This window comes from Ostrea edulis, chromosome 9 (genome assembly GCF_947568905.1).
Source record: "Ostrea edulis chromosome 9, xbOstEdul1.1, whole genome shotgun sequence".
NCBI lineage: Eukaryota > Metazoa > Mollusca > Bivalvia > Ostreida > Ostreidae > Ostrea > Ostrea edulis.
This window is the reverse complement of record NC_079172.1, coordinates 73,991,125-74,013,599: the sequence shown is the minus strand read 5'-3', so window position 1 is coordinate 74,013,599 and position 22,475 is coordinate 73,991,125. Positions and strand designations below refer to the sequence as shown.

The window sequence follows — 22,475 nt, the reverse complement described above, 5'->3', positions numbered from 1 at the left end:
AAGATAAATCAATTTTCAAGGACTAATGGAAGTGTTGGCAAAAGTATGACTCCAGCCAGCTCCGAGGTTCAGCAGTGATAGGTTTATTGTGTTATTATAAAGTGGATGTATATTTCTATTGTACATGTGTTATGTATATATTTTCATCTTTCATTTCCTTTTATTTTAACCAAAGTATATAAGGGGCGGGATCAAATGATCAATGTTGGATAAAAATTTAAACTAAATTCAAATAATTAGGGTGAAGGGGGGTGGGGTGAAAAATCCTGTAAGTTTCTGTCAACTGACATTAATTTCACTTTTAGGGGAAAAAGAAAAAGGCTGTTTAAAACTACATAATATTGCATTTTATGAACATTTAATAGTTTTGATATGCACTTTCATTTATGAATAAACAGTAGAAAAGGCATGCAGAGTGTTATTTTTATACATATGTTTTTACTTGTTAATCAATTAGTTTCAACTATCATCATAGTAAGTTTTAAGAGGGTGGGGGTGGGGGGGCTTGGTGAAAATTATGTGAATTTAGTTTTGATCTCGCCTTACAGGAGCATAGGGATGTTAGGAGTTTTACAGACTGCAAATTTTGGAAAAAGATATGGTGTTTGTGGTGGGGAATGGATCCTTATTTTGGCTACAATAATCACTTAGTGAAAATTTAATGAATAAAGCACTTTTACTTGAGATGAAAAAGATATTTGTTAAAAATTTGATTTTTGGGGTGTACATTATAATACCTATAGATACTCTTGAATTCATTTTGAAGATGTATATATTTTATTTGTAGTATTCCTTTGTGTTGTATATATGGCAATACATATCAAAACAAAATAGATTCATTTTCCATTAAAGTTTCTGGGAAGTCAAAGGTCACGGCATTAGATGCTGGGTTGAAGTACGCGGACATCAATCACATAAAAACAAGGTGTAACAAAACTCTATCAGAAGCTTACAAAGGAATGCTTGCTCATTATTTCAATAACAACTCCATAGCACTATGGTTAGCCATAGGCCTAGTTGTGAAACAAGAATCTGCACCACAATATTTTTTCCTCAACATCCAAAACTTTTATTCAGCAACCATTTACCAACTTCGTATCAACCGTTCATCTCAAATACATACTTAGATCTTCTTTCCGAATGATGATGACAGTGGTTATTGACCCTCAGACCAAAAAAAAAAAAAACTGTACAGAACACAAAATCAATCACAAAATTAGAAAAATCTTTTTCTTTATTTGTGGGTCAATGTGTTGTTATTGGATATGGTAGTTGGTTAGTGTCATATTCTAAAGTTGCCAGTGTGTTTTTAATGCTTATATTAAGTAATAAACTTCCCTGGGAGAGGAAGTCACTGGACGGATGGGTACATGATGAGATCTACTGAGAAATTGTTTGGGCTTCGCAGGATCATGTGACTGCCCCACTTCATATCCCAGTGAAATCTTTATTTCTTGAATGTTCCCTGGATGAACTACATGTTTATTAAAATCCAAGTCAGAGAGGCTTTGTTTTTACGTAGAAATACTAATGAAAATCAACTCCAATTGCAATAATTATCGTATATCTTAAGATTTTTATTTAATGCATCAAAAGTATATTTACAAAGTTTGAATTTCTTAGATTTTTTTGGGATAAACTGGCTTGAATTTCAAAATGTGCATATATATATATATATATATATATATATATATATATATATACAATGTATATATATTATATACAATGCTAGATCAGTGTCCTTTGATTGACCTTGTTTGTTTTTTAATCGTGTTCTTCTGACAATCATTATTTTTCGCTGTTCACCATATCCGAATCATCAATGGTACGGACTACCTAATATTGTTTTGAACTTAATCACTCCATATCATTATCTTCCCACCATTTTATTCCATAATCACATTGTTTTGTAAGATTTCCCTCTAAATTTTTCTGATTTCTGTAATTTTTCAAGAATAATTTTATTTTCATCCCGACCCGACCATGGTACAAACTCTCTAAACCATAGTCAGTAAACACGCTTTACAACGTAACCACCACCATTTTTATCACTCAGTACAATAGTGTATCACTCTTCTCACCAATGTAGTTTATCGATACTTGTTTTTGTGTGTTATTTGTTTATGTAATTTATGTCTCTTGATAAAGACGCGGGTTGCGTCGAAAATTTGAGTTTTAAATAACCAACAGTGTCGTGGCCTTTTCAGTGCTTTTATAAATTTCTTTACTGGCCTTGTATCTTCTCAGATCCGACACTTTAAGAAAGCAGGGTGTTGTTGGGTTTTTGTGCTTTTATATTATATACAATATATATATATATTAAAAGAAATAGAATAAACAGTACACAAAGTTAAAATTTTTATATATCTAAAAATTATTTTATATATTTTATACCAGACACTGTGATTTTTTTAAAAACACAATTTGGAGATATATATATATATATATATATATATATATATATTAAAAGAAATAGAATAAACAGTACACAAAGTTATATATATATATATATATATATATATATATATATATATATATATATATATATATATATACATGTATATATATATATATATATATTTATATATAGGAAAGTATTCAAACAATTAGAGTATGCATGTCCACATTCCTTTATTTGCTGAATATTCTCAAGTGTATAAAATGACATTGACCTTCATAGTAATGACCTTGAAATTAATAGTACCTCCTTTACCAAATCTTCATACCAAGTTTCGAGAGGAAGTAATGTAACATACTGGATGTATGTGTATTTATTTTCGAGTTTTTAAAATTTGTCCAAGTCTGAGCTGATGACCATTTTATGTAATATCTTGATTTAATTTAAACATATTTTATTGAGAAACTCAACAGGATTGGACAACAGGCATAGCCTATGTAGGCCTTCTCCTAGGGCTTCTTCTGTGTATGATAATGGATAAATAGAGAATTTCATATTTAAGCACAACCATAAATTAGTGCTCTTCCTTCACTGCCAAAGCCTCTAAAATTTGAATCCCACTAAATTAAGTACACATACAGCCACTTAATGAAATGAGAGCTACATATCCGAAAATCTGAAAATGAAAATTTCTGGAGATTTAAGATTTTTAATATCAAAAACAGTAGATCTGTTTTGATCCTTGAAGATAATTGGGTTATTTTATGATTTCCGACAGTGGATAATGTTAGATATATTTGTAATACAATATAAACTATAATTAAATTCCTATTGTCAGTCTCAACACCAGAGGAATGTGATACCTGAAGGCAATGTATTGATGGAACAATACAGCAGGGGTCGGAGTCGTTGTATGGTCTTTTAAAACACGTGTTTGCGAGTTTTTGTGATTTTTATATGATCACTGAATGGTCAAATTTCTGTTATTGATCTGAAATGTTCTTCAGATATTGGAGACTCTTGTACACAAAGCCCTCAGTGCTGTAGAGGCTATCAGAAGCGCCCGGACCAAATTATGGTCATTGTTGAGGCAAGCTTCCATTCCAATCAGTGGCCCTGGAGAGTAACGGTGTATGTCAGGGTCTCGATCTTCTAGGGTATCGAATCAGAATGCAATTTACTCAGCATTCAGTGTATAATGTAAATGTATTTCACCACATGAAATTTTATTTTGTGAGTGAAAGCGTATCCAGTGTTCTGACATGAATATTTTTCTTTATAAAATACTGCGACATAATTAGGTTACGGTCTAAACCTGATCAATTGTTGCAAAGTTAGTATGTCCAAACTTTTAACAAACCCTAATGAGAGTTTTTTTTTGCTGTATCGACAGTCATATCTCGATCTTAAAAAAATAAAAATGGGCTACAATGAAAATGCAAGGTGCAGCATTGCCTGATAATTGACTCGTGCTGTTGTATATGAATTCTACATGTTGATTCTCCTATAGTTGTGTATTGAGTTGAAAAAAGATGATGGAATCCGGAGAAGTTTTATGATTGCAGATAACAGGGCAATTTGTGCATCCCCGAGAACACGTTTTGAGGACCAATTAATGTGGCAGGAAATTGTGCAGTAATTAGTTTCAGCCACATCACAAGATATTGATCTCAGCTTGTCAAAAATGCACGTTCTGGTGTGGAGGCAGATTGTCTTATACTGCAAGATATAGAGCAATCATCAACCCTTGTAACAACTGTTGTAACGAAAGTTTGACTATTAGAGCGATTGGTGACCAACAAAGAGCAGGGCACCATAGGTTGATCATACTATAGGTATATACAACTGTACAGTGTGTGTTAACACTCAATGTTCAACATATGAAATGCAGTCTACCTTATGTGTCTCTTAAGGTTTAAAAACTTTCTTATTCAACATTTCATATGACATACATTTATAAAGTAATACAATCTTTCATACTTATAAAATGTATGTTTTAGTGTAAGAGAGTAACAATATTAGAAAAAAATCCGGTGAAAAAAATTCTTAATGGCTCTGAAGAATGTAAACTTTGACAGGGAATGTGAGCCCATATACCCTGCCAAGAATCCATATTACTAACAATATATACTTTTTCATTTTATTTGAAAATATGGCAAAGACAAATTATGTATAAATGTAATATAATCAAAGAAGCACTTTACTATTACAGAGAATTGTTAAGAATGATATCCATGCACTGCAGATATTTTTTCCTGGGATTTTTTAAATTAGATACATAAAAATATAAATTTACAGATTTAGTTATCTGAGGAAAATCCAATGTAATTTTCTAGAACAGCTAGCATACAGAAATTTCATAATACATGTATAAAAAGTCACCAGGGGGTTAGTGCACATATAAAAACTAGACATGTCTACAAGCTCTTATTTATGCTGCCACACCCCCTTTGAAAACAAATTGCTATACTTGGTTTTCCCCTGTCAGTTGATAGACCAAGTTTATCATGAGAACCCTTCTCTTGACAGACTTCAGATTTGGTATGCATGTAAACCCTAAGAAGTTGATAGTTGTTATTGATTTTGAGATCATAAGATCAAAAGGTCAGAGGTCAAACTTTTCTGCACTTAAAAGAAATATTGTCCACACAATATTATGACCACGCTCTCCTGGATAGACTTCAAACTTGGTACACTGGTACAACCCCCCCCCCCCCCCTCCAAAGGAGTAGGTGACCCCTAATAAGTTTTAGGTCACAGGGTCAAAGGTCTTGGGTCAAACTATTCCAGACATATAAGAAAATAATCATCTGTTCAGTATTTCCTGAATTTTTTGCTTAATAGACATCAAAGTTGTTAATTTGCATCCCCAGGTTTTTCACTATCAGAGACATTCTGAATATAAAGCTGGCCACATTGTGGAGGGTGGTATATACATTTCTACAACATTTTTTGTTTGCTAAAAATTTTAAAGTTTAAAAAAAGTGACCTTAACCTTTGTATAATAGCAGATACTTTAACTTATATATAAGTCATACCAAGTTTTATGTAAAGTAATGTAGTTTTGACCATTTAAGGAAATTTTCTAAGATAATATAGTCTGAAAGAAATTCAGGCAATGAAGATGATTTGAGGTTATCTAAAATTTTGTCTTTAATGCCAAAATGTATAATTTAATTCCTACTCAAGGGATATCTTATGAATCGCTCAGATGAAAAACCTTGATACATATATATTTATTTTGCACTTTAAAATGTAAATAATTACCTTCCTAGCTGTCTTCTATCTCAAAATCTCAGAAACAAATCTTCCTGACATAGTGCAGATTCAATTTTGTTAAAATCATGGCCCCCGGGGGTAGGATGGGGCCACAAAAGGGGATCAAAGTTTTACATAGAAATATAGGGAAAATCTTTAAAAAATCTTCTCAAGAACCACTGAGCCAGAAGAGCTGAGATTCACATAAAAGCTTCCTGACATAGTGCAGATTCACGTTTGTTCAAATCATGGCCTCCGAGGATAGGTTGGGGCCACAATAGGGGATCAAAGTTTTGAATAGAAATATATATATAGAAAATCTTTAAAAATCTTCTTCTCAAGAACCATTGGGCCAAAGAAGTTGACATTTACGTGAAAGCTTCCTGATATAGTGCAGATTCAGCTTTGTAAAAATCATGGCATCCAGGGGTAGGTTGGGGCCATGATAGGGACTAGGGTTTTACATGCAAATATATATGGAAAATCTTCAGATAAGGGCCAAGTTGACTCAGGTGAGCGGTGTGGCCCATAGGCCTCTTGTAGTTACTATCATACTTTGGTGTAAAGTATTTAGAGAAATCATAGCACTGAATGCATGGCTAACACTGGCTTCTTTAATGACTAGACTGTCAGTAAATTCTGATTATCATACCTGAGTAATTGATATTTGTGTTAATTCACTAAGGACCTGTCTCGAGAAATCAGAAATCTCACTTTCATTCATTTGTCACTAATTCATGTAGAATTCAGTCCCTCAAAATAAGCACTCAAAAGTTTCCATTGAATTTCTCTTAAATTGACTAAGACAACTAACTAAGTAAATTAATTGTATATATATGTTATAGACAGGACCACAATGTAAACTAGTTTATACAACTAATTGTGCAATCCGGTATAAATAAAGGATATTATCATTATTATTATCATAAGCATGAAGAAAACTTTCGAAATAGATTATGGTGAAGATGAAACTTGCTCCTATATAGTAATATACTTATTGGGTTCAGACTGTGTCTGCATGTGGCTGGCAGCTTCGAGAACCTGGACCACAATGCCACAGTGACAGCTGCCATTAGGATGTACGGACTCAAAAAGATGACTGCCTTGAGGAAATGATCCCTATTTGTCATGTAATACAAATCCCTGCCCTATTTCCCCAGCATTAGTAAGGGATTACTACGGCCATTATCAAATCAGACGACCGGGTTTGTTGATGTGCTCTTTATCCTTATAGAGTTGGGTTGGAAGAGTTAACAGATATTGTGTGTGTGATCACTGATGATCATAAACATATTCAGCTCATTCTGTGGAGAGAGTACTGAATGTTCAGGTTAATATTAACACCGAATAAACCATATTCTAAAGAATAAACAAGTATTCATCATTTACAGTATTACAAACTAGCACCATTTTATTGACCCTACTTTCTTTTTAAGAGGAAGTGAAGAAATTAGTGTTGTTAGCTCCCGAGGGTCTCTACAGCCCAGTAGCCAAGTACTTCTAGCTCCCGAGGGTCTCTACAGCCCAGTAGCCAAGTACTTCTAGCTCCCGAGGGTCTCTACAGCCCAGTAGCCAAGTACTTCTAGCTCCTGAGGGTCTCTACAGCCCAGTAGCTAAGTACTTCTAGCTCCCGAGGGTCTCTACAGCCCAGTAGCTAAGTACTTCTAGCTCCAGAGGTTCTCTACAGCCCAGTAGCTAAGTACATGTACTTCTAGCTCCCGAGGGTCTCTACAGCCCAGTAGCCAAGTACTTCGTTACTAGCTTGAAAATACAGATATATATATCAGGGACTAACAATACTAATTTCTTCATTTTCCTCTTAATAGAAAGTATGGTCAATAAAATTGTGCTAGTTTGTAATACCATACTGTAAATGATGAATACTTGTTTATTCTTTAAAACATGGTTTATTCAGTGTTTATATTAACCTGATCAATCAAGTATATTTAATTGCTGTGATAAAATTTAGAAATTCATTTCAAAATTAAGGATTATCTCCCTCATGCATAGCTCTGATCCTTGGATGAATTTAACTCGTCTTTGACACTCTGTTTTTTTTTTAGTTCTTACAAGTTTATTGTTATTTCGGATTTCCAATATTTCGGCTTGAGCATCATTGAAGAGACATTTGTCGAAATGTGCATTTGGTGCTTCAAAATTGGTGCCGTATAAGTTTTACATTACATTGTACATGTACAATGTTTCATATGTAGCAAATTGCAAACCTTGAATTATGATGGTATGGCACTTTTTGACAGGGCATGTTTTTAAACTTAAAATTGGTAAAAAATTAATAGTATTTGGCATTGGGAATGGTCTGTTTATTGTTACCTTGATAATAAGGGAAACAAACATTTCACTGGGGTTACTATCATGATCACATTTTTGTTCTTGGTGACTTCTCAAAATGAGGGCAAATAGTATCCTTAATCTACCTTCTCCTTTTTTCATGCCATGTTTATTAGTGTTTCTTATAGTCATACCGGCACGGGTTCGAATCCCGCTCGCGCCATTAAGTGTAAAAGTTCCCCAGTTTACTTTCGGAAGGTCGGTGGTCTCTTCCCAGGTACATTGTATCTGGGTTCTCTCTTCCACCAATAAAAACTGGGTGCCACCAGATAACTGAAAAATTGTTGAGTGTGACAGAAGACATCAATCAATCAATCAATATATTCATACTTTTGTTCTTCCAGGTTTTGGGCCACAAGGAGGGCTTGAATGTCATGGAAGGTGTGGATCCAATCTTTTTACTAATCTGCTTGCCAATTATACCAGTGGTGCTTATCCTGGGCAAGATGTGTCGCTGGGAAGACTACATTCTGAGACTCTGGAGAAAGCATGCGGCCAAACTACCATTCCTACAACACATATTCTCTAGTGGTAAGTGATGCCAAACTAACCACTCCTACAACACATATTCTTTAGTGGTAACAATGGAAAACTACCACTCCTTCAAGAAATTTTCAAGTGGTAAATGGTGACAAAATACCACTTTTATAAGACATTCGCTAGTGGTGGCAAAATACCACTCTTATGAGACATTAGCTAGTGGTAAGTGGTGGCAATATACCACTCTTATAAGACTTTAGCTAGTGGTAAGTGGTGGCAAAATACCGCTCTTATAAGACTTTCACTAGTGGTAAGTGGTGCCAAACATTATCGACATAAAACGGTTGAGATGATTCTAATGATAGAAAAGTGAGATTCATTCCAGTGTTAGTAATCATGTGATCTACCATTCATTCACACCGAGGAAATACCAAGACTTGATGGAATTGTTTTTTTTGGTAAACTTATGTTTTAAACAATTAACAAAAATGAATAAAAATGCAAAATCACGGGTGAGTTATGAATTAGTCCTTATACAATAAAAGCAAAATGTAAAATATAAAACCACAGGCAAATAATAAAGTAGTCCTTAAACAGGAAAAACGGAACTAGGCTGTATTACATAAAACAAACAAAAACAGTTTATTCTATACTATAAAAAAATCTAATTTTCATAGATTCTTGTTATTATGCAATAATTTAAAATTGCACATAGCAAACTATTTGTACATTGAAAAAATAGGTTCGTTTATATTGTATAACTTGCCTTGGTATGGGAACACACCCCCTTGACAACCTACTTTTGTTGCTGTTGTCAAGGGGTCTTTGTTAATAAAACTGAATAAATACAGATAAATTCAAATCACTTGCGCCATGCAAGGAAGAAATATACATTGAGGACCAATGAAACAGAATTCACATATGTTTTTAAGCAGTGAATTTATTATTTATCTTCCACAGAATAAATCAAAATACAGTTGTGATTTTGTCTTCCTCTAAATAGATTGATATGTTGAAAATTCTAATTTCATCCATATTCATAGGGTGTACATATAGCATTCTATGATTATGCATGTAAAGAATGAAAAAACCTAGAACCACCAAAAACTTAAATATTGTTCTTTGGAAAAAGTGAACCTCTATTAAGCGATCACCTCTCTGGTTCCCACAGGTGACTGTCATATACAGGTTTGACTGTACTGTCAAATCATTTGATTTGACCCAATTTTTATGGATTACTAAGATTTTACAGTTTGTTGGGATAGTAATTTCTTGATGTAATTTCTGCACATTGAACATTTATATATATAATTATATGAATTGTGTATTTTGTGTATGGTTCAAAATTCTTGGTATAGTGGTACCATGAACTACACAAGAATCAAGTCCTCACAGAATGAGTAGATGGCAAGAATATTCTTTTTTGTTCCCAGGATCTTGTATCAGTATCTCATTTCATTCTCTAGAACCTAAGGAACCACAATCTAACTTAATTAATTCTCTAGCACCCAAGGAACCACAATCTAACTTAATTGATTCTCTAGCACCTAAGGAACCACAATTTAACTTAATTGATTCTCTAGCACCTAAGGAACCACAATTTAACTTAATTATTTCTCTAGCACCTAAGGAACCACAATTTAACTTAATTAATTCTCTATCACCTAAGGAACCACCATCACCATCTAACTTAATTGATTCTCTAGCACCTAAGGAACCATTATCAGATTTGATTCTCACTTGAATCCTAAAATCAAACCATTATTACATTTTCTATTAATGTTACCCAGGCTTCTGCAGTTTAAACTAGTTAGTAATAAAGAAAAAATATATCAACAAGGCGGGGCAAAGAGTTTGTGTTTTGAATGTAGCGCTATGCAGTTGTGCAATGATATCTCTATAACAGTTCCTGTCTTGTTAAATACGACAGAATCAGTTTGTCTACACAGTTCTGAATGTCATTCTGCCCTTGCACAATGACTCCACTGCAATACAGAAGAGGTGGGGTGGGGAAGGGGGCGGGGGAGGTTAGAGGATCGGGGTTTTGAGAGAATTGGGGGAGTTTGAGAGGATCGTCAAAACATGCTGGGGTACAGCGAGGTCGCTCACACCTGTAGCTCTGTAATGGTGGAAGTTCAGAGGTGTGGATAAGTCAATAAGAGTCCGATAACCTATTACTTATTGATACATCAGCACACTAATATTGCTGTTTTAGTGCCCATAAAAAGCCGACGAAATACTCCTTAACACAAGTGGCAACCGAACACTTTGTAATTTTGTTTTCTGCACTGGGGAAATTAAAGGCGGCTGAAGAAGTGCTCATTTGAATGGTAATTACACATGTAAGCAAATTATTCAGTGGAAATTGATCTTGGAATATTTATCTCCTAGAGGAGAAAGGACTCAATCATGCCCAATATAAAGGGTGAATTTAATGTTGGATTGCTTGCTGCAGTCCTAGGAGCATAATGTAAGGGGTTTGTTTGTCGGACAGATTTATTGATTGACCATGGGAGGAGTGTAATAATCTTTGATAAACTGTTAAATTCTAATGCCTGCTTCATTAGTGTAAACCACAATCTGCTGTCTGTTAAAAAGATATTTAGCTCACCTGAGTATTAGGGCTATATGGCAGACAGCTCACCTGAGTATTATGGCTATATGACAGGGTACAGCTCACCTGAGTATTAGGGCTATATGGCAGACAGATCACCTGAATATTAGGGCTATATAGCAGACAGATCACCTGAATATTAGGGCTATATGGCAGACAGATCACCTGAATATTAGGGCTATATAGCAGACAGATCACCTGAATATTAGGGCTATATGGCAGACAGATCACCTGAGTATTTGGGCTATATGGCAGACAGATCACCTGAGTATTAGGGCTATATGGCAGACAGCTCACCTGAGTATTAGGGCTATATGGCAGACACAATCTGCTTCGGTGAAGGCTGCATGTCATATCACTGGTCTGGGTACAAATGTACTTTTAGTGATGATTGGTGCTCTAAAATGGCCATCTTGGCTGTTAATGAGTTTCTTACTTTTCACATCTTTGGCTTCTTCCTGACCACAAATATTCTGGCACTTGATGTTGCCAAAACACATTGATATAGTGAATGAAAATTTTGAATAAGTATAATATGCCAAATTGATATACAAGAGTGCTTTTGTATAGTGTAAATTCAAGTTTATTTATTCTATGCCCTATGTGACAAGATTGGTGCCAAAATTGGGATTCAATGTTTTCACATGGCGCTATGCAACTACCCGGGTTAGCGATGTGGCCCACGGAGCTCTATCGAAATATCAATCTCTCTGTACGGAAGATTCATGGTATTAACAGTATAATTGTAATAGTAATTGGTACAAATCACTAATGCATGGTAAATATACAACGCGGCTCTGAACAGCCACCTCTCTGCTTCCTTGGTTCATTGATTTGATCTGAATCTTTAGAATGACACAAACTTATTTATCATCATTATCTGTACAGAGGCAAGTCAATGTCTGGTGATTAAATGAAGTCAGTAAAACTCTTTATCATCATCTGACAGAAACAATACTGAGAGAGCTTCTACAAGACCTAGAGCTATGGAATTCAGTTCATGTAGCAGACAGTTCTGATCCGGTGGCAAGTGATAGATCATTCACTTCAGAGTCAAGGAAAATGTTTCACACCTTCTTCACGGAATGTATCAATGAAATTTTCCTGAAGCCTCCATCACTGGAACCATTGTTCTGAGCCTAGCTGCTATATGTCAGGACAAACTGGGGTGAGGTGGGGGCATGGCCTGAACATGTAGAACCATATAAAGACTATTAAAGCTTATGGCTGATCATTAAATGGGGTTTTAAATACCTCATTATTTGATTATGAATCAAAATTAACATTGGTAACATTATTTTTACTTCATTGGTTAATTACTCTATGATAATCAAGATATAATAATCTGACAGTGATTTTAGCCCCCTACTCATGAAATTGAAGGAGACTCTTAAAGCCAGTAAATCTCTCCCACTTCATTTTCCACACCTTTTTATGCTTAAAGAATATGACAGGCATTGGCACAATAAAGAACCCTCACTGCTACAACACTGAACACTAAGCATAGGTCTAAATTTGTGGTACTTCACCTACAACTGGTGACATCTCAATGGAGTGAAAAATTCTCGACAGGATGTAAAACAATCAATCAATCAATCAATCAATCTAAATTCAGGACATATAGTTCTTCCTATCCATCCTGTGGCAATAAGACCAACAACTTTTGACATAGCTTGTGATTTTTGAACTGAAAGGTATAGAGCTTTGATATTCGGTAGATGTAATTCTGCAACAAGACTATTCAAAACTTGCTATGTTTAATGACCTTGTGGCCTTCACCTTTGACTTACTGATCGAAAACATTACTCCTTATAACTTAAGAGTTATTAGTGACTAAGATAGTTAAATTCATACTTAATGTTTGTAATTCTTACAGTTACAAAGCCTTCTCAAAGGTGTCTTGTTTAATGGCCCTGTGACCTTTGAAATTTTTGGTATATATTTATAGCTTAATAATGAGCAACTAAAAGTTTCAATACATGAATGACCAATTAGCAGAATGTGAAAGTCTAGCCAATGAAATCAAACAGCTTCAGATGGCTAAGTTATTTGTTGAAAACGCCAAATTGCAGAAATCTAAATAGCTCAAAACCAAAAACCATTATGAAAGATAATTCTAAAGCCTGGAAGACCCCATGTCTCTCACTCGGAGGAAAACTGACTCAGCATAACTTGTTTAGTTTAATGTGTATTTGTAACTATAAAAAAACCAACCTGCATTTATGCTTCTCTGGTGGTAAAAAAAAAGGTCAGTGAGGAAGGATGGCTTCTCCTTTGATTTGTACAATAATGCTGTAAATGTGTTTTTAAATTTGAAAGACATCATTAAATATCAATCACAGAAATTTTCGGGCATTTGAACCAATAGAGTCGATTTTCAGTATCTTGAACACAGATGTGTCAAACTGAGTCACACTGCATGGCCAAGACATGTTTGATTTTAAAATCTTCAGATACATTGTATCTCGAGCACAGAAATTATGAATACTTCAGTTATCTGAGTATTTTTTTTTCTGTCTCCAGCACAATATCTTCCTGATCTACGTTACAGTCCAGCTAATTTTCTGCTCTGTTGAAGTGATGATGTATCAGGTGGTAGAGTTTCACACCCGATCTACCCTGCAGATCTCTCAGTCAGCCCAACGTCACACCTTTGAAAACTACACTATTGATATTGGTTTTGTTAATTAACCCCACACGACCTTGCACATTGATTGCATGTTGATTAATTGATAGCCTGTGTATACTCGTAAATTCATCACAAATAGACTACTTGTTGTATGTATAAACAAAGTCACAACCCAACTCATGTTAAAGGGGCATGGACACGATTTGAGCTGAAAATTTTTCAAATCTTACATTTTTATTATTTGCACTGCTTAACTAAAGTATTTTTAAAGGTCTAGTAAAATTTGAATATCAGTTTTTGAATTACAAGTAAGAAACAGCACTCACAATTATTTGTTATGTAAACAAGGCTCGTGTCATGTTTTTGTTTACATATAGAATACTTGATAGAAAATAGCATGTTTAAATCAAAATGAAATGTGCCAAACACTAGAAACTATTTAAGGATGTTCTATCCTGGTTTGAATTTTTTCAGAAGACATTTAAAACATAATAAAGAGTATGTTAGTGTGGACTTTAAAGAATTACAGCCCCTCAAAGTTGCCCCTTTGCTGAAACTTAATTTTTCATGAAAATCACCAATTTTCACAAGAAACACACTATAAAACAAATATTAAGGACAGAATAATCTTGGCTTTCTTTTATATTATGAAAATTAAGCATAATTGATTATTTCAAAAACTTTTACATAAAGTATATCACCAATTCTACAAAAAATCAAGTATTAATTAACATAATTGTATAAAATATCACACAAATTTGAAGACCTATTTCATCAAAAAATTCAACCTAGGGAGAATATCTGTATCAAACTTTTTCTGAAATTACTAATGTAGATTTGAATCATATTTTTGCTTAATTTAAATGAAAAAAATGTGTGGGGTAGTGTGCATTGGAACAAAGATTTGAACCATTTTGTGTCCCCCCCCCCCCCCCCCCCCCCCCCTTCTTACACATACATTCTAAACAATAACAATATACGATTTGTTATAAAATGTGTATTTTTCAATTCATATTTACAAATTCTATATATTTATTTCATTATATGATAAATAATCAGAAAACATAAATGATATATGCATATATACAATACTAATTCATTTATAACTACAGAAAATGTAAAACATATACCCCTGCATCAGCATTTTCTAATTTCCATGCACTGTGACCTTGATCTTTGACCTTCTGACCCCAAAATTGATAGGCATCTTCCCGTCTTTGTATGTATCCATATGTCCAAATTTGGTGTGAATAGAATGCAAAGTATTTGAGTTATTATACAGAAACTAGTTTTAACAGTCAACTTCCATGTGGCCATGAGGAAGAAATCTGCACTTCCTGGTATGGTTCTTCATATGATGATAGCACAACTAATCCCTCTCACTGTGGTTACCAAATGGATGTAGCTAAAAAGCAAACATTGGAACTCAATTTCTATCAATACTGTAAATTCTTTCAATAGAACAGAATATACTATTAGGTTTACCACCAGACTGCTAATACACCAACTTCAACTAACTCCAATTTTTGTATAGCCAGGGATTATGTTTTAATGCCTTGCCCAACAAATTGTTACTCTAAAAGAAGTTCTAAGGCAAAATGTTATATATGAATTTGTTAGTGCATAAATGACTGTTTATGAAATATATGCTAAAATTCTAATCAGGATTTTTTTTTAAATGTGCATTTTCAATACCCTATAAACAAATTTTAACATTATTAAAACTTTTTGACAATTACACTTTGAAGGAATAATTTAAATAAAATTTTGATGAAATAATTTAATTTTAATTTTCCAGAACTGATTAGAAACAAATTATCGATCTAGTCATGTTTTAATTAATTTTTGTTAGTTTATTAACATTACTTACAAATAAAAACAGATATTAATGTTCTTCTTTGTGCATACGAAATAAAACACACGCATCCCCATAGTTACGACTTTAAAAAGTATGGAGACTCACTCGCGGTAAAAGTACCACGAGAGTACACCCTTAATTGTGTTCAGAATTAAAATATAAATTGAAAAATCTGCTTTAAACGGAACTTTTACTAGTTTATTTAACTTGTGTAAACAAAAACATGGCACAAGCCTTGTTTACATAACAAAGAATTGTGAGTTTTGTATCTCCCATGTACCTCGACAACTGACTTTCAAATTTTTGCTGACCATTACGGATACCTTAGTTAAGCATTCTAAACATTAAAAATGGAGAAATAAAATTTGATTTTCAACTCTAATCATGTCCATGCCCCTTTAAAACTGAAAGTGTTATGAACGATAAGTCACAGCATGCATATATTCAATCAAAATTGAAAGTAGGAATTGCATTAATTGAAAATATACAGTATTTAGATTGATAAAGGAAAAAATGCATGAATATTCATTTTTCTGCACATTTTAGCTCACCTTAGCTGAATGCTCACAATATAGTGAATGTTTTATTTACAAAATACACAAAATTCAAACAAAGAAATTCTTCACAAGAACCATTTGGATGCAGTATGTCGGCTTTGTAATTATCGAGTATCCTAATGTAGTGTAGATTCAAATTTGTTTAACCATGACCCCAGGGGCCACAGTGGAGGGTTAGAGTTTTTTGTAGGAAATACAGCTACTCAGGTGAGCGATGTAACCTCTGGGCCTCTTGTTTGTTTATTTATCATGATAGAGGGAGTAGGATAGTTATCTCCATGTGATCCTCTGAACAACCTATTTCCTGTGATCCTCAGAACAACCTATTTCTGTGTGATCCTTAGAACAACCTATTTCTGTGTGATCCTCAGAACAACCTATTTCTGTGTGATCCTTAGAACAACCTATTTCTGTGTGATCCTCAGAACAACCTATTTCCATGTGATCCTTAGAACAACCTATTTCCATGTGATCCTTAGAACAACCTATTTCTGTGTGATCCTCAGAACAACCTATTTCTGTGTGATCCCCAGAACAACCTATTTCTGTGTGATCCTTAGAACAACCTATTTCTGTGTGATCCTTAGAACAACCTATTTCTGTGTGATCCTCAGAACAACCTATTTCCATGTGATCCTTAGAACAACCTATTTCTGTGTGATCCTTAGAATAACCTATTTCCTGTGATCCTCAGAACAACCTATTTCTGTGTAATCCTCATAACAACCTATTTCCATGTGATCCTTAGAACAACCTATTTCTGTGTGATCCTTAGAACAACCTATTTCTGTGTGATCCTTAGAACAACCTATTTCTGTGTGATCCTCAGAACAACCTATTTCCATGTGATCCTTAGAACAACCTATTTCCATGTGATCCTTAGATCAACCTATTTCTGTGTGATCCTCAAAACAACCTATTTCTGTGTGATCCTTAGAACACCTATTTCCATGTGATCCTTAGAACAACCTATTTTTTGTGATCCTCAGAACAACCTATTTCTGTGTGATCCTCAGAACAACCTATTTCTGTGTGATCCTTAGAACAACCTATTTCCTGTGATCCTTAGAACAACCTATTTCCATGTGATCCTTAGAACAACCTATTTCCATGTGATCCTTAGATCAACCTATTTCTGTGTGATCCTCAAAACAACCTATTTCTGTGTGATCCTTAGAACACCTATTTCCATGTGATCCTTAGAACAACCTATTTCTTGTGATCCTCAGAACAACCTATTTCTGTGTGATCCTCAGAACAACCTATTTCTGTGTGATCCTTAGAACAACCTATTTCCATGTGATCCTTAGAACAACCTATTTCCATGTGATCCTTAGAACAACCTATTTCCATGTGATCCTTAGAACAACCTATTTCCTGTGATCCTTAGAACAACCTATTTCCATGTGATCCTTACAACAAGCAGAGTTTGACTCCGAAGAAGCTGGACACTACGGCCGTCTATTTGTATTGATAATGAAATATTGATAACGAAGTTAGCATTGACTGTTGATATTTATTTGTATAAATTTTAATGTCAGTAACACACCACACAAACAATCACACAGACGATGGCTAGGACTTAAATTGACCGAATGGAGGCAGATGTTGATGACCTCCCCAATCCCACTAACCATCCAGGAGATTGATTATTGAAGTTGTTCAGCAGCCAGATTTGGCTCCCTAGAGGGCAGTGAAGTCGGTCCATTTACTTATCTCCCAATTAACGCAGGCTGGCTTTATTGAATTTCTATAAGGGAATGGTTTAATATAGTAATCCATTGACTCCTGGAGAAGAACTCTCTCTGTCATACATCAGTTTTGGGTTATCATATTTTACATTGATTTATGTTCATTAGTGCAGGAGTTATGTTCATTAATTGTCCCCTGTGGATGTTAGTGTGTAGGTGTGCAGTGTAAAGGTCAAGGTCACAAATGATATAGAGGCTGATCCGAGACTCATTATAACTGCTTGCCCAGTACTGTTGAAATGGACTTATTCGGAGGATGGAAAATTAGCCTATTTCCTCATAATTCAGGTATTGAGTTTTAAAGAAAATGAAAAGTATGTCTAATAGCAAGATATAGCGAAATAATGCCAAAATAAAGCGCTCACTGAAAATTCCACAAAAACAGCACACTTGTGGGGTCGCACCTGCACCAAGACATACACAGTAAATCTTGTTTAATTCGGTTGTGCAATTCCAAATCTTGTGTAACTATAGGACACAACTATTGGAACCAAACTTTGATTTCTTTTGTTAAATAGTCTGTAGTCTGGGTGTTGTCTAATCTGAAGTTGGGTTTTTTTTGGCATTTAGAAGTGTTACACACACATATACAAACTCTTTCTGTTTCTCAACTTTAAAATTGCGCATTATTGTGGGAAACTTTTAAGTTTTGTATAATTTTTGTGATATGAAGTAACATCAGTATGAACAACACATATCCCACAAAATCAAACACTTGCATCTCACAAGACATAGCATTGCAGCATTGATATTGACACCCCCCACCCCCCAAGACCCATACCACACACATTATACACCGCCCTGTCTAAGCATACCACACACATTATACACCGCCCTATCTAAGCATTCAGTGTCGTGTTACTTCATGTATGCCCCCTTCCAACTTTTTTGTTGTGGGAAGATGTTAATGTGGGATTCAACAGAAACATACAAATGTGTCATAGCTTTATAATTCAGCCCCCAGGAGATTCTTTTCCTCAAGCAGAAATACATTGATAGGACTTAACTTTATTTAACCATAGTAGATTGCTTCCTTGCCAGGGAAAATTCATACATATTGAGATTCTGTGATGATCTTCGTGTGTGACTGAAGATTAATCAAGGGGAGGTAACTGAAGATTAATCAAGGGGAGGTGACTGAAGACTAATCAAGGGGAGGTAACTGGACTAATTGGGAATTAACTGAAGACTAATCAAAGGGGATAACTACAGATTAATCAAGGGGAGGTAACTGAAGACTAATCAAGGGGAGGTAACTGAAGATTAATCAAGGGGAGGTGACTGAAGACTAATCAAGGGGAGGTAACTGGAGACTAATCAAAGGAGGTAACTGAAGACCAATCAAGGGAGGTAACAGAAGATTAATCAAGGGGAGGTAACTGAAGACTAATCAAGGGGAGGTAACTGAATATTAATCAAGGGAGGTAACTGAAGACTAATCAAGGGAGGTAACTGAAGATTAATCAAGGGAGGTAACAGAAGATTAATCAAGGGGAGGTAACTGAAGATTAATCAAGGGGAGGTAACTGAAGATTAATCAAGGGCAGGTAATCCTTCTTCAGCGGCTGGGGGCCATCTGTTTGTGATTTGAAGCACAGTCTGATCAGCTACATTAAAGAAACGAAATTGTAGAGTGCTGCACATCTCTTTAAAAACAATGGAGAAACATGCTTAGATAATCTGAAAATCAATAAAACAATGGAGAAACATGCGTAGATAATCGGAAATCTTCAGACTCATCCTCTTTGTAGAGATATTTTTGGAAGGAATTTTAATTTCATGAAGAAGGCTTTCTTTCACTCAGCAAGACGTACGTACTCTGATACTGGTGATGCCTGTATGCAACTTAAACATTAAGTGATGCAGGGATGTTTGGCGATGTTAAGGTGCTTAAGTGCACAATGAAAAGTGGCTGCTGCACTGTTGAAAAGATAAACTTTGTTGAGATCTGTAAAATTTGGAAACGTGTCTTTCTGCTAAGAGATTAAAAATGACAATATTACATCAATGTGGATGCACTTTTACATGTAGTAGCTCCTCCATAAAAGTTGCTGTTGAAAATCCCAAATGATCACAGGCTGTCAAGCCTTGGCAACAAACTGAAAAGTTCAGAGTATGCACAAAAAGTAAAATTAGGTCTGTATTTTTATCAATGTGGTTTACAAACCCTCTTAAATATTTTTTATCTTTAGGAAAAGAATTAATTGGATTTTTTTTCTTTTCATGTCAAAGGACTTGCATATGATAAGGACCCTATTTTCCCACAACATTGAGAGTCATGCATTTATTTCAATTCAATATTGAAGCATATATCTGCAAAACAAATTTTATCCTATTTTGCTGTGTAAACACTATGTATGAACATATTTTTTTATTTGGTCTTTTTATAAAATTTATTTTATTTTATTTATTTATTTGTTGTTGTTTTGCTTTTTTTAAGTCTTCTTTTTTGCATTGTTTGGTTTTGTTTGTTTGTTGGGTTTTTTTTTTTTTTTTTTGCGCATGTGAACAATAGCAAATCCCATAGGATATATTAAAGGTACATTTAAATTTTTTTCTGATAATTTTAGAATTTTGTACATTGATCATTATTTCTGCCGCAGACTTGAGATTTTTCACATGATAACTCTGCCTCTGATGTTTTATGTATAATAAGGTACGTAATGACATAAAACACAGAAGGGAAATCAGATCATACCAGAAACAGAAAACCACGTTCTCAATCAGCTGCGTTAAGAAGAGATGAGGGTCTCAAATGGCCTCGAGAGGAGGAGGAAGTAAAAAAAATCATACAAAGTTTTATACACTTTCACTTTTGTTAATTAAGTCTTAATCCTATTATACTCTAAGTAAGTCTTATTCCCATGATAGTTCCATATGAGTGAAAAATTCTCGAGAGGGATGTTAAACAATATACAATCAATCAATCTTTGGAACAGTTGTGGTTTTCTTCAGCTGGAGGCAAAATTCAATAGTTTCAAATTTTTCAACTGAGGGGAAAAAAGAGATCTTTTCTGTGCCGTTTGATTTCATCCAAAAAAGTAGTACCTGATAGTTCAAATTCCACACACTCCATTTGAGTGTTAAATGACTAGGCCTAAATTGGACCCTGCCCTCAAGTCAGAACCCAGGGGTTGAAAAATCTACAATTTTTGTATATCCCTCATTCTTGTATTCCTTTAGTTATTTTACATTATCAGCAAAATTAAAGAAGTTTTTCAAATGATAAACAATAGTTGCTATAATAATTTTGGCACAACGCTTCGGGAACCAAATCCCCCTATCTCTGGGATAACGAAATTTACAAGTTTGGTAAAGGGTTTTCTGCTCCTTCTTAAGCCAGGATTGAACCTGGAGTCAGAATGGCCTCTGTGGCCGAATGGTTAGAGCATCACGTTCAAAATCACACGACCTCTCACTCACCTCTGTTGGCTCGGGTTCGAATCCCGCTTGCACCGGTAAGTGAGAAAGTTTCCCAGTTTACTTTCGGAAGGTCGGTGGTCTCTTCCCAGGTACATTGTATCTGGGCTCTCTCTTCCACCAATAAAAACTGGGCACCACCAGATAACAGAAAAATTGTTGAGTGTAGCAGAAAACATCAATCAAATCAAATCCACCCATAGGGGTCATAAAATTTGCAATTTGGTAGAGGCATTCCTACTCTACATCACTATGCATTTAGTTTTATTTTAACAGATGAAGATTTTTGAAAATTGGTCAATTGTTTACTGTTTTTGCCCCACTTGTAAGGCCTCAGGGGCGCAGGAGTCCTGAAATTTACAATTTATGTCTCACTTGTCACTAAGATGCTTCATACCAAATTTAAAAAGAATTGGAAGGGGAGTAGTTATCACGGAGTTCAAAATGTGTAATTGATAGGGCGTAATTCATGACAGATGACACACGTCAGACACAGACCAATAGCGGTAGGTCACCTGAGTGACCTAGAAGATAGGCTGCACTATATGTGTATATACTTTCTTCAGATATGAAACATGTGGGTCATGGAGCCAATATAGTCTCTCTTGCCTACAGCTGCATCATGTAACAAAATGATGTAAATTCTCTCTTCAGTATGGGCACTTTTGGGGACATATGTAATTTAAGGAGGTATGCTACACCAGAGAAATTTGATATGGATGAAAAGTGGAGAATATGTGCAACAATATTATAAAAATGAAAACTTTCAAATTTACTTTATTTAGTCAAAAAATACGGTTTTAGTTTAAAGCAATCTGAGAAAAATTTAAAACCCCTGCTCGACTTGAACATGCGATCTATAGCTCAGCAGTCAACATGCTAACCTACTGAGCTACTCAGCTAGGCGAGAATTTTTTAAATGAATAGACAAATATTGCTGATGTTTATATTTTCATCCATGTTTTACAAGGAAGTCAGCCATTATGACGATGTAGAGTACCCCCTTAAGAACACATCTTGTTTTATACTGCTACTGAGTGTTAGAATGCAGTACAGGAAAATTATTATAGATTCCCAGCCCTTGTGTCTAGTGATACTTTTAACTAATATTCATGCAGGTAACAGGTAAGGCCTCTGTGGGCCTCTCTCTGAATTATAACA

The 22,475-nt window shown here is 34.7% G+C and overlaps 1 protein-coding gene across 1 annotated transcript in view; it reads left to right on the top strand.

Moving 5' to 3' along the window:
- Nucleotides 1-22,475, top strand: part of LOC125657733 (E3 ubiquitin-protein ligase MARCHF5-like) — a 42,344-nt gene that overhangs the window by 11,793 nt on the left and 8,076 nt on the right. Inside the window, exon 4 of the mRNA XM_048888479.2 lies at nucleotides 8,350-8,536. Coding sequence (XP_048744436.1) covers nucleotides 8,350-8,536 — 187 coding nt within the window. The remainder of the gene's footprint in view (nucleotides 1-8,349; nucleotides 8,537-22,475) is intronic.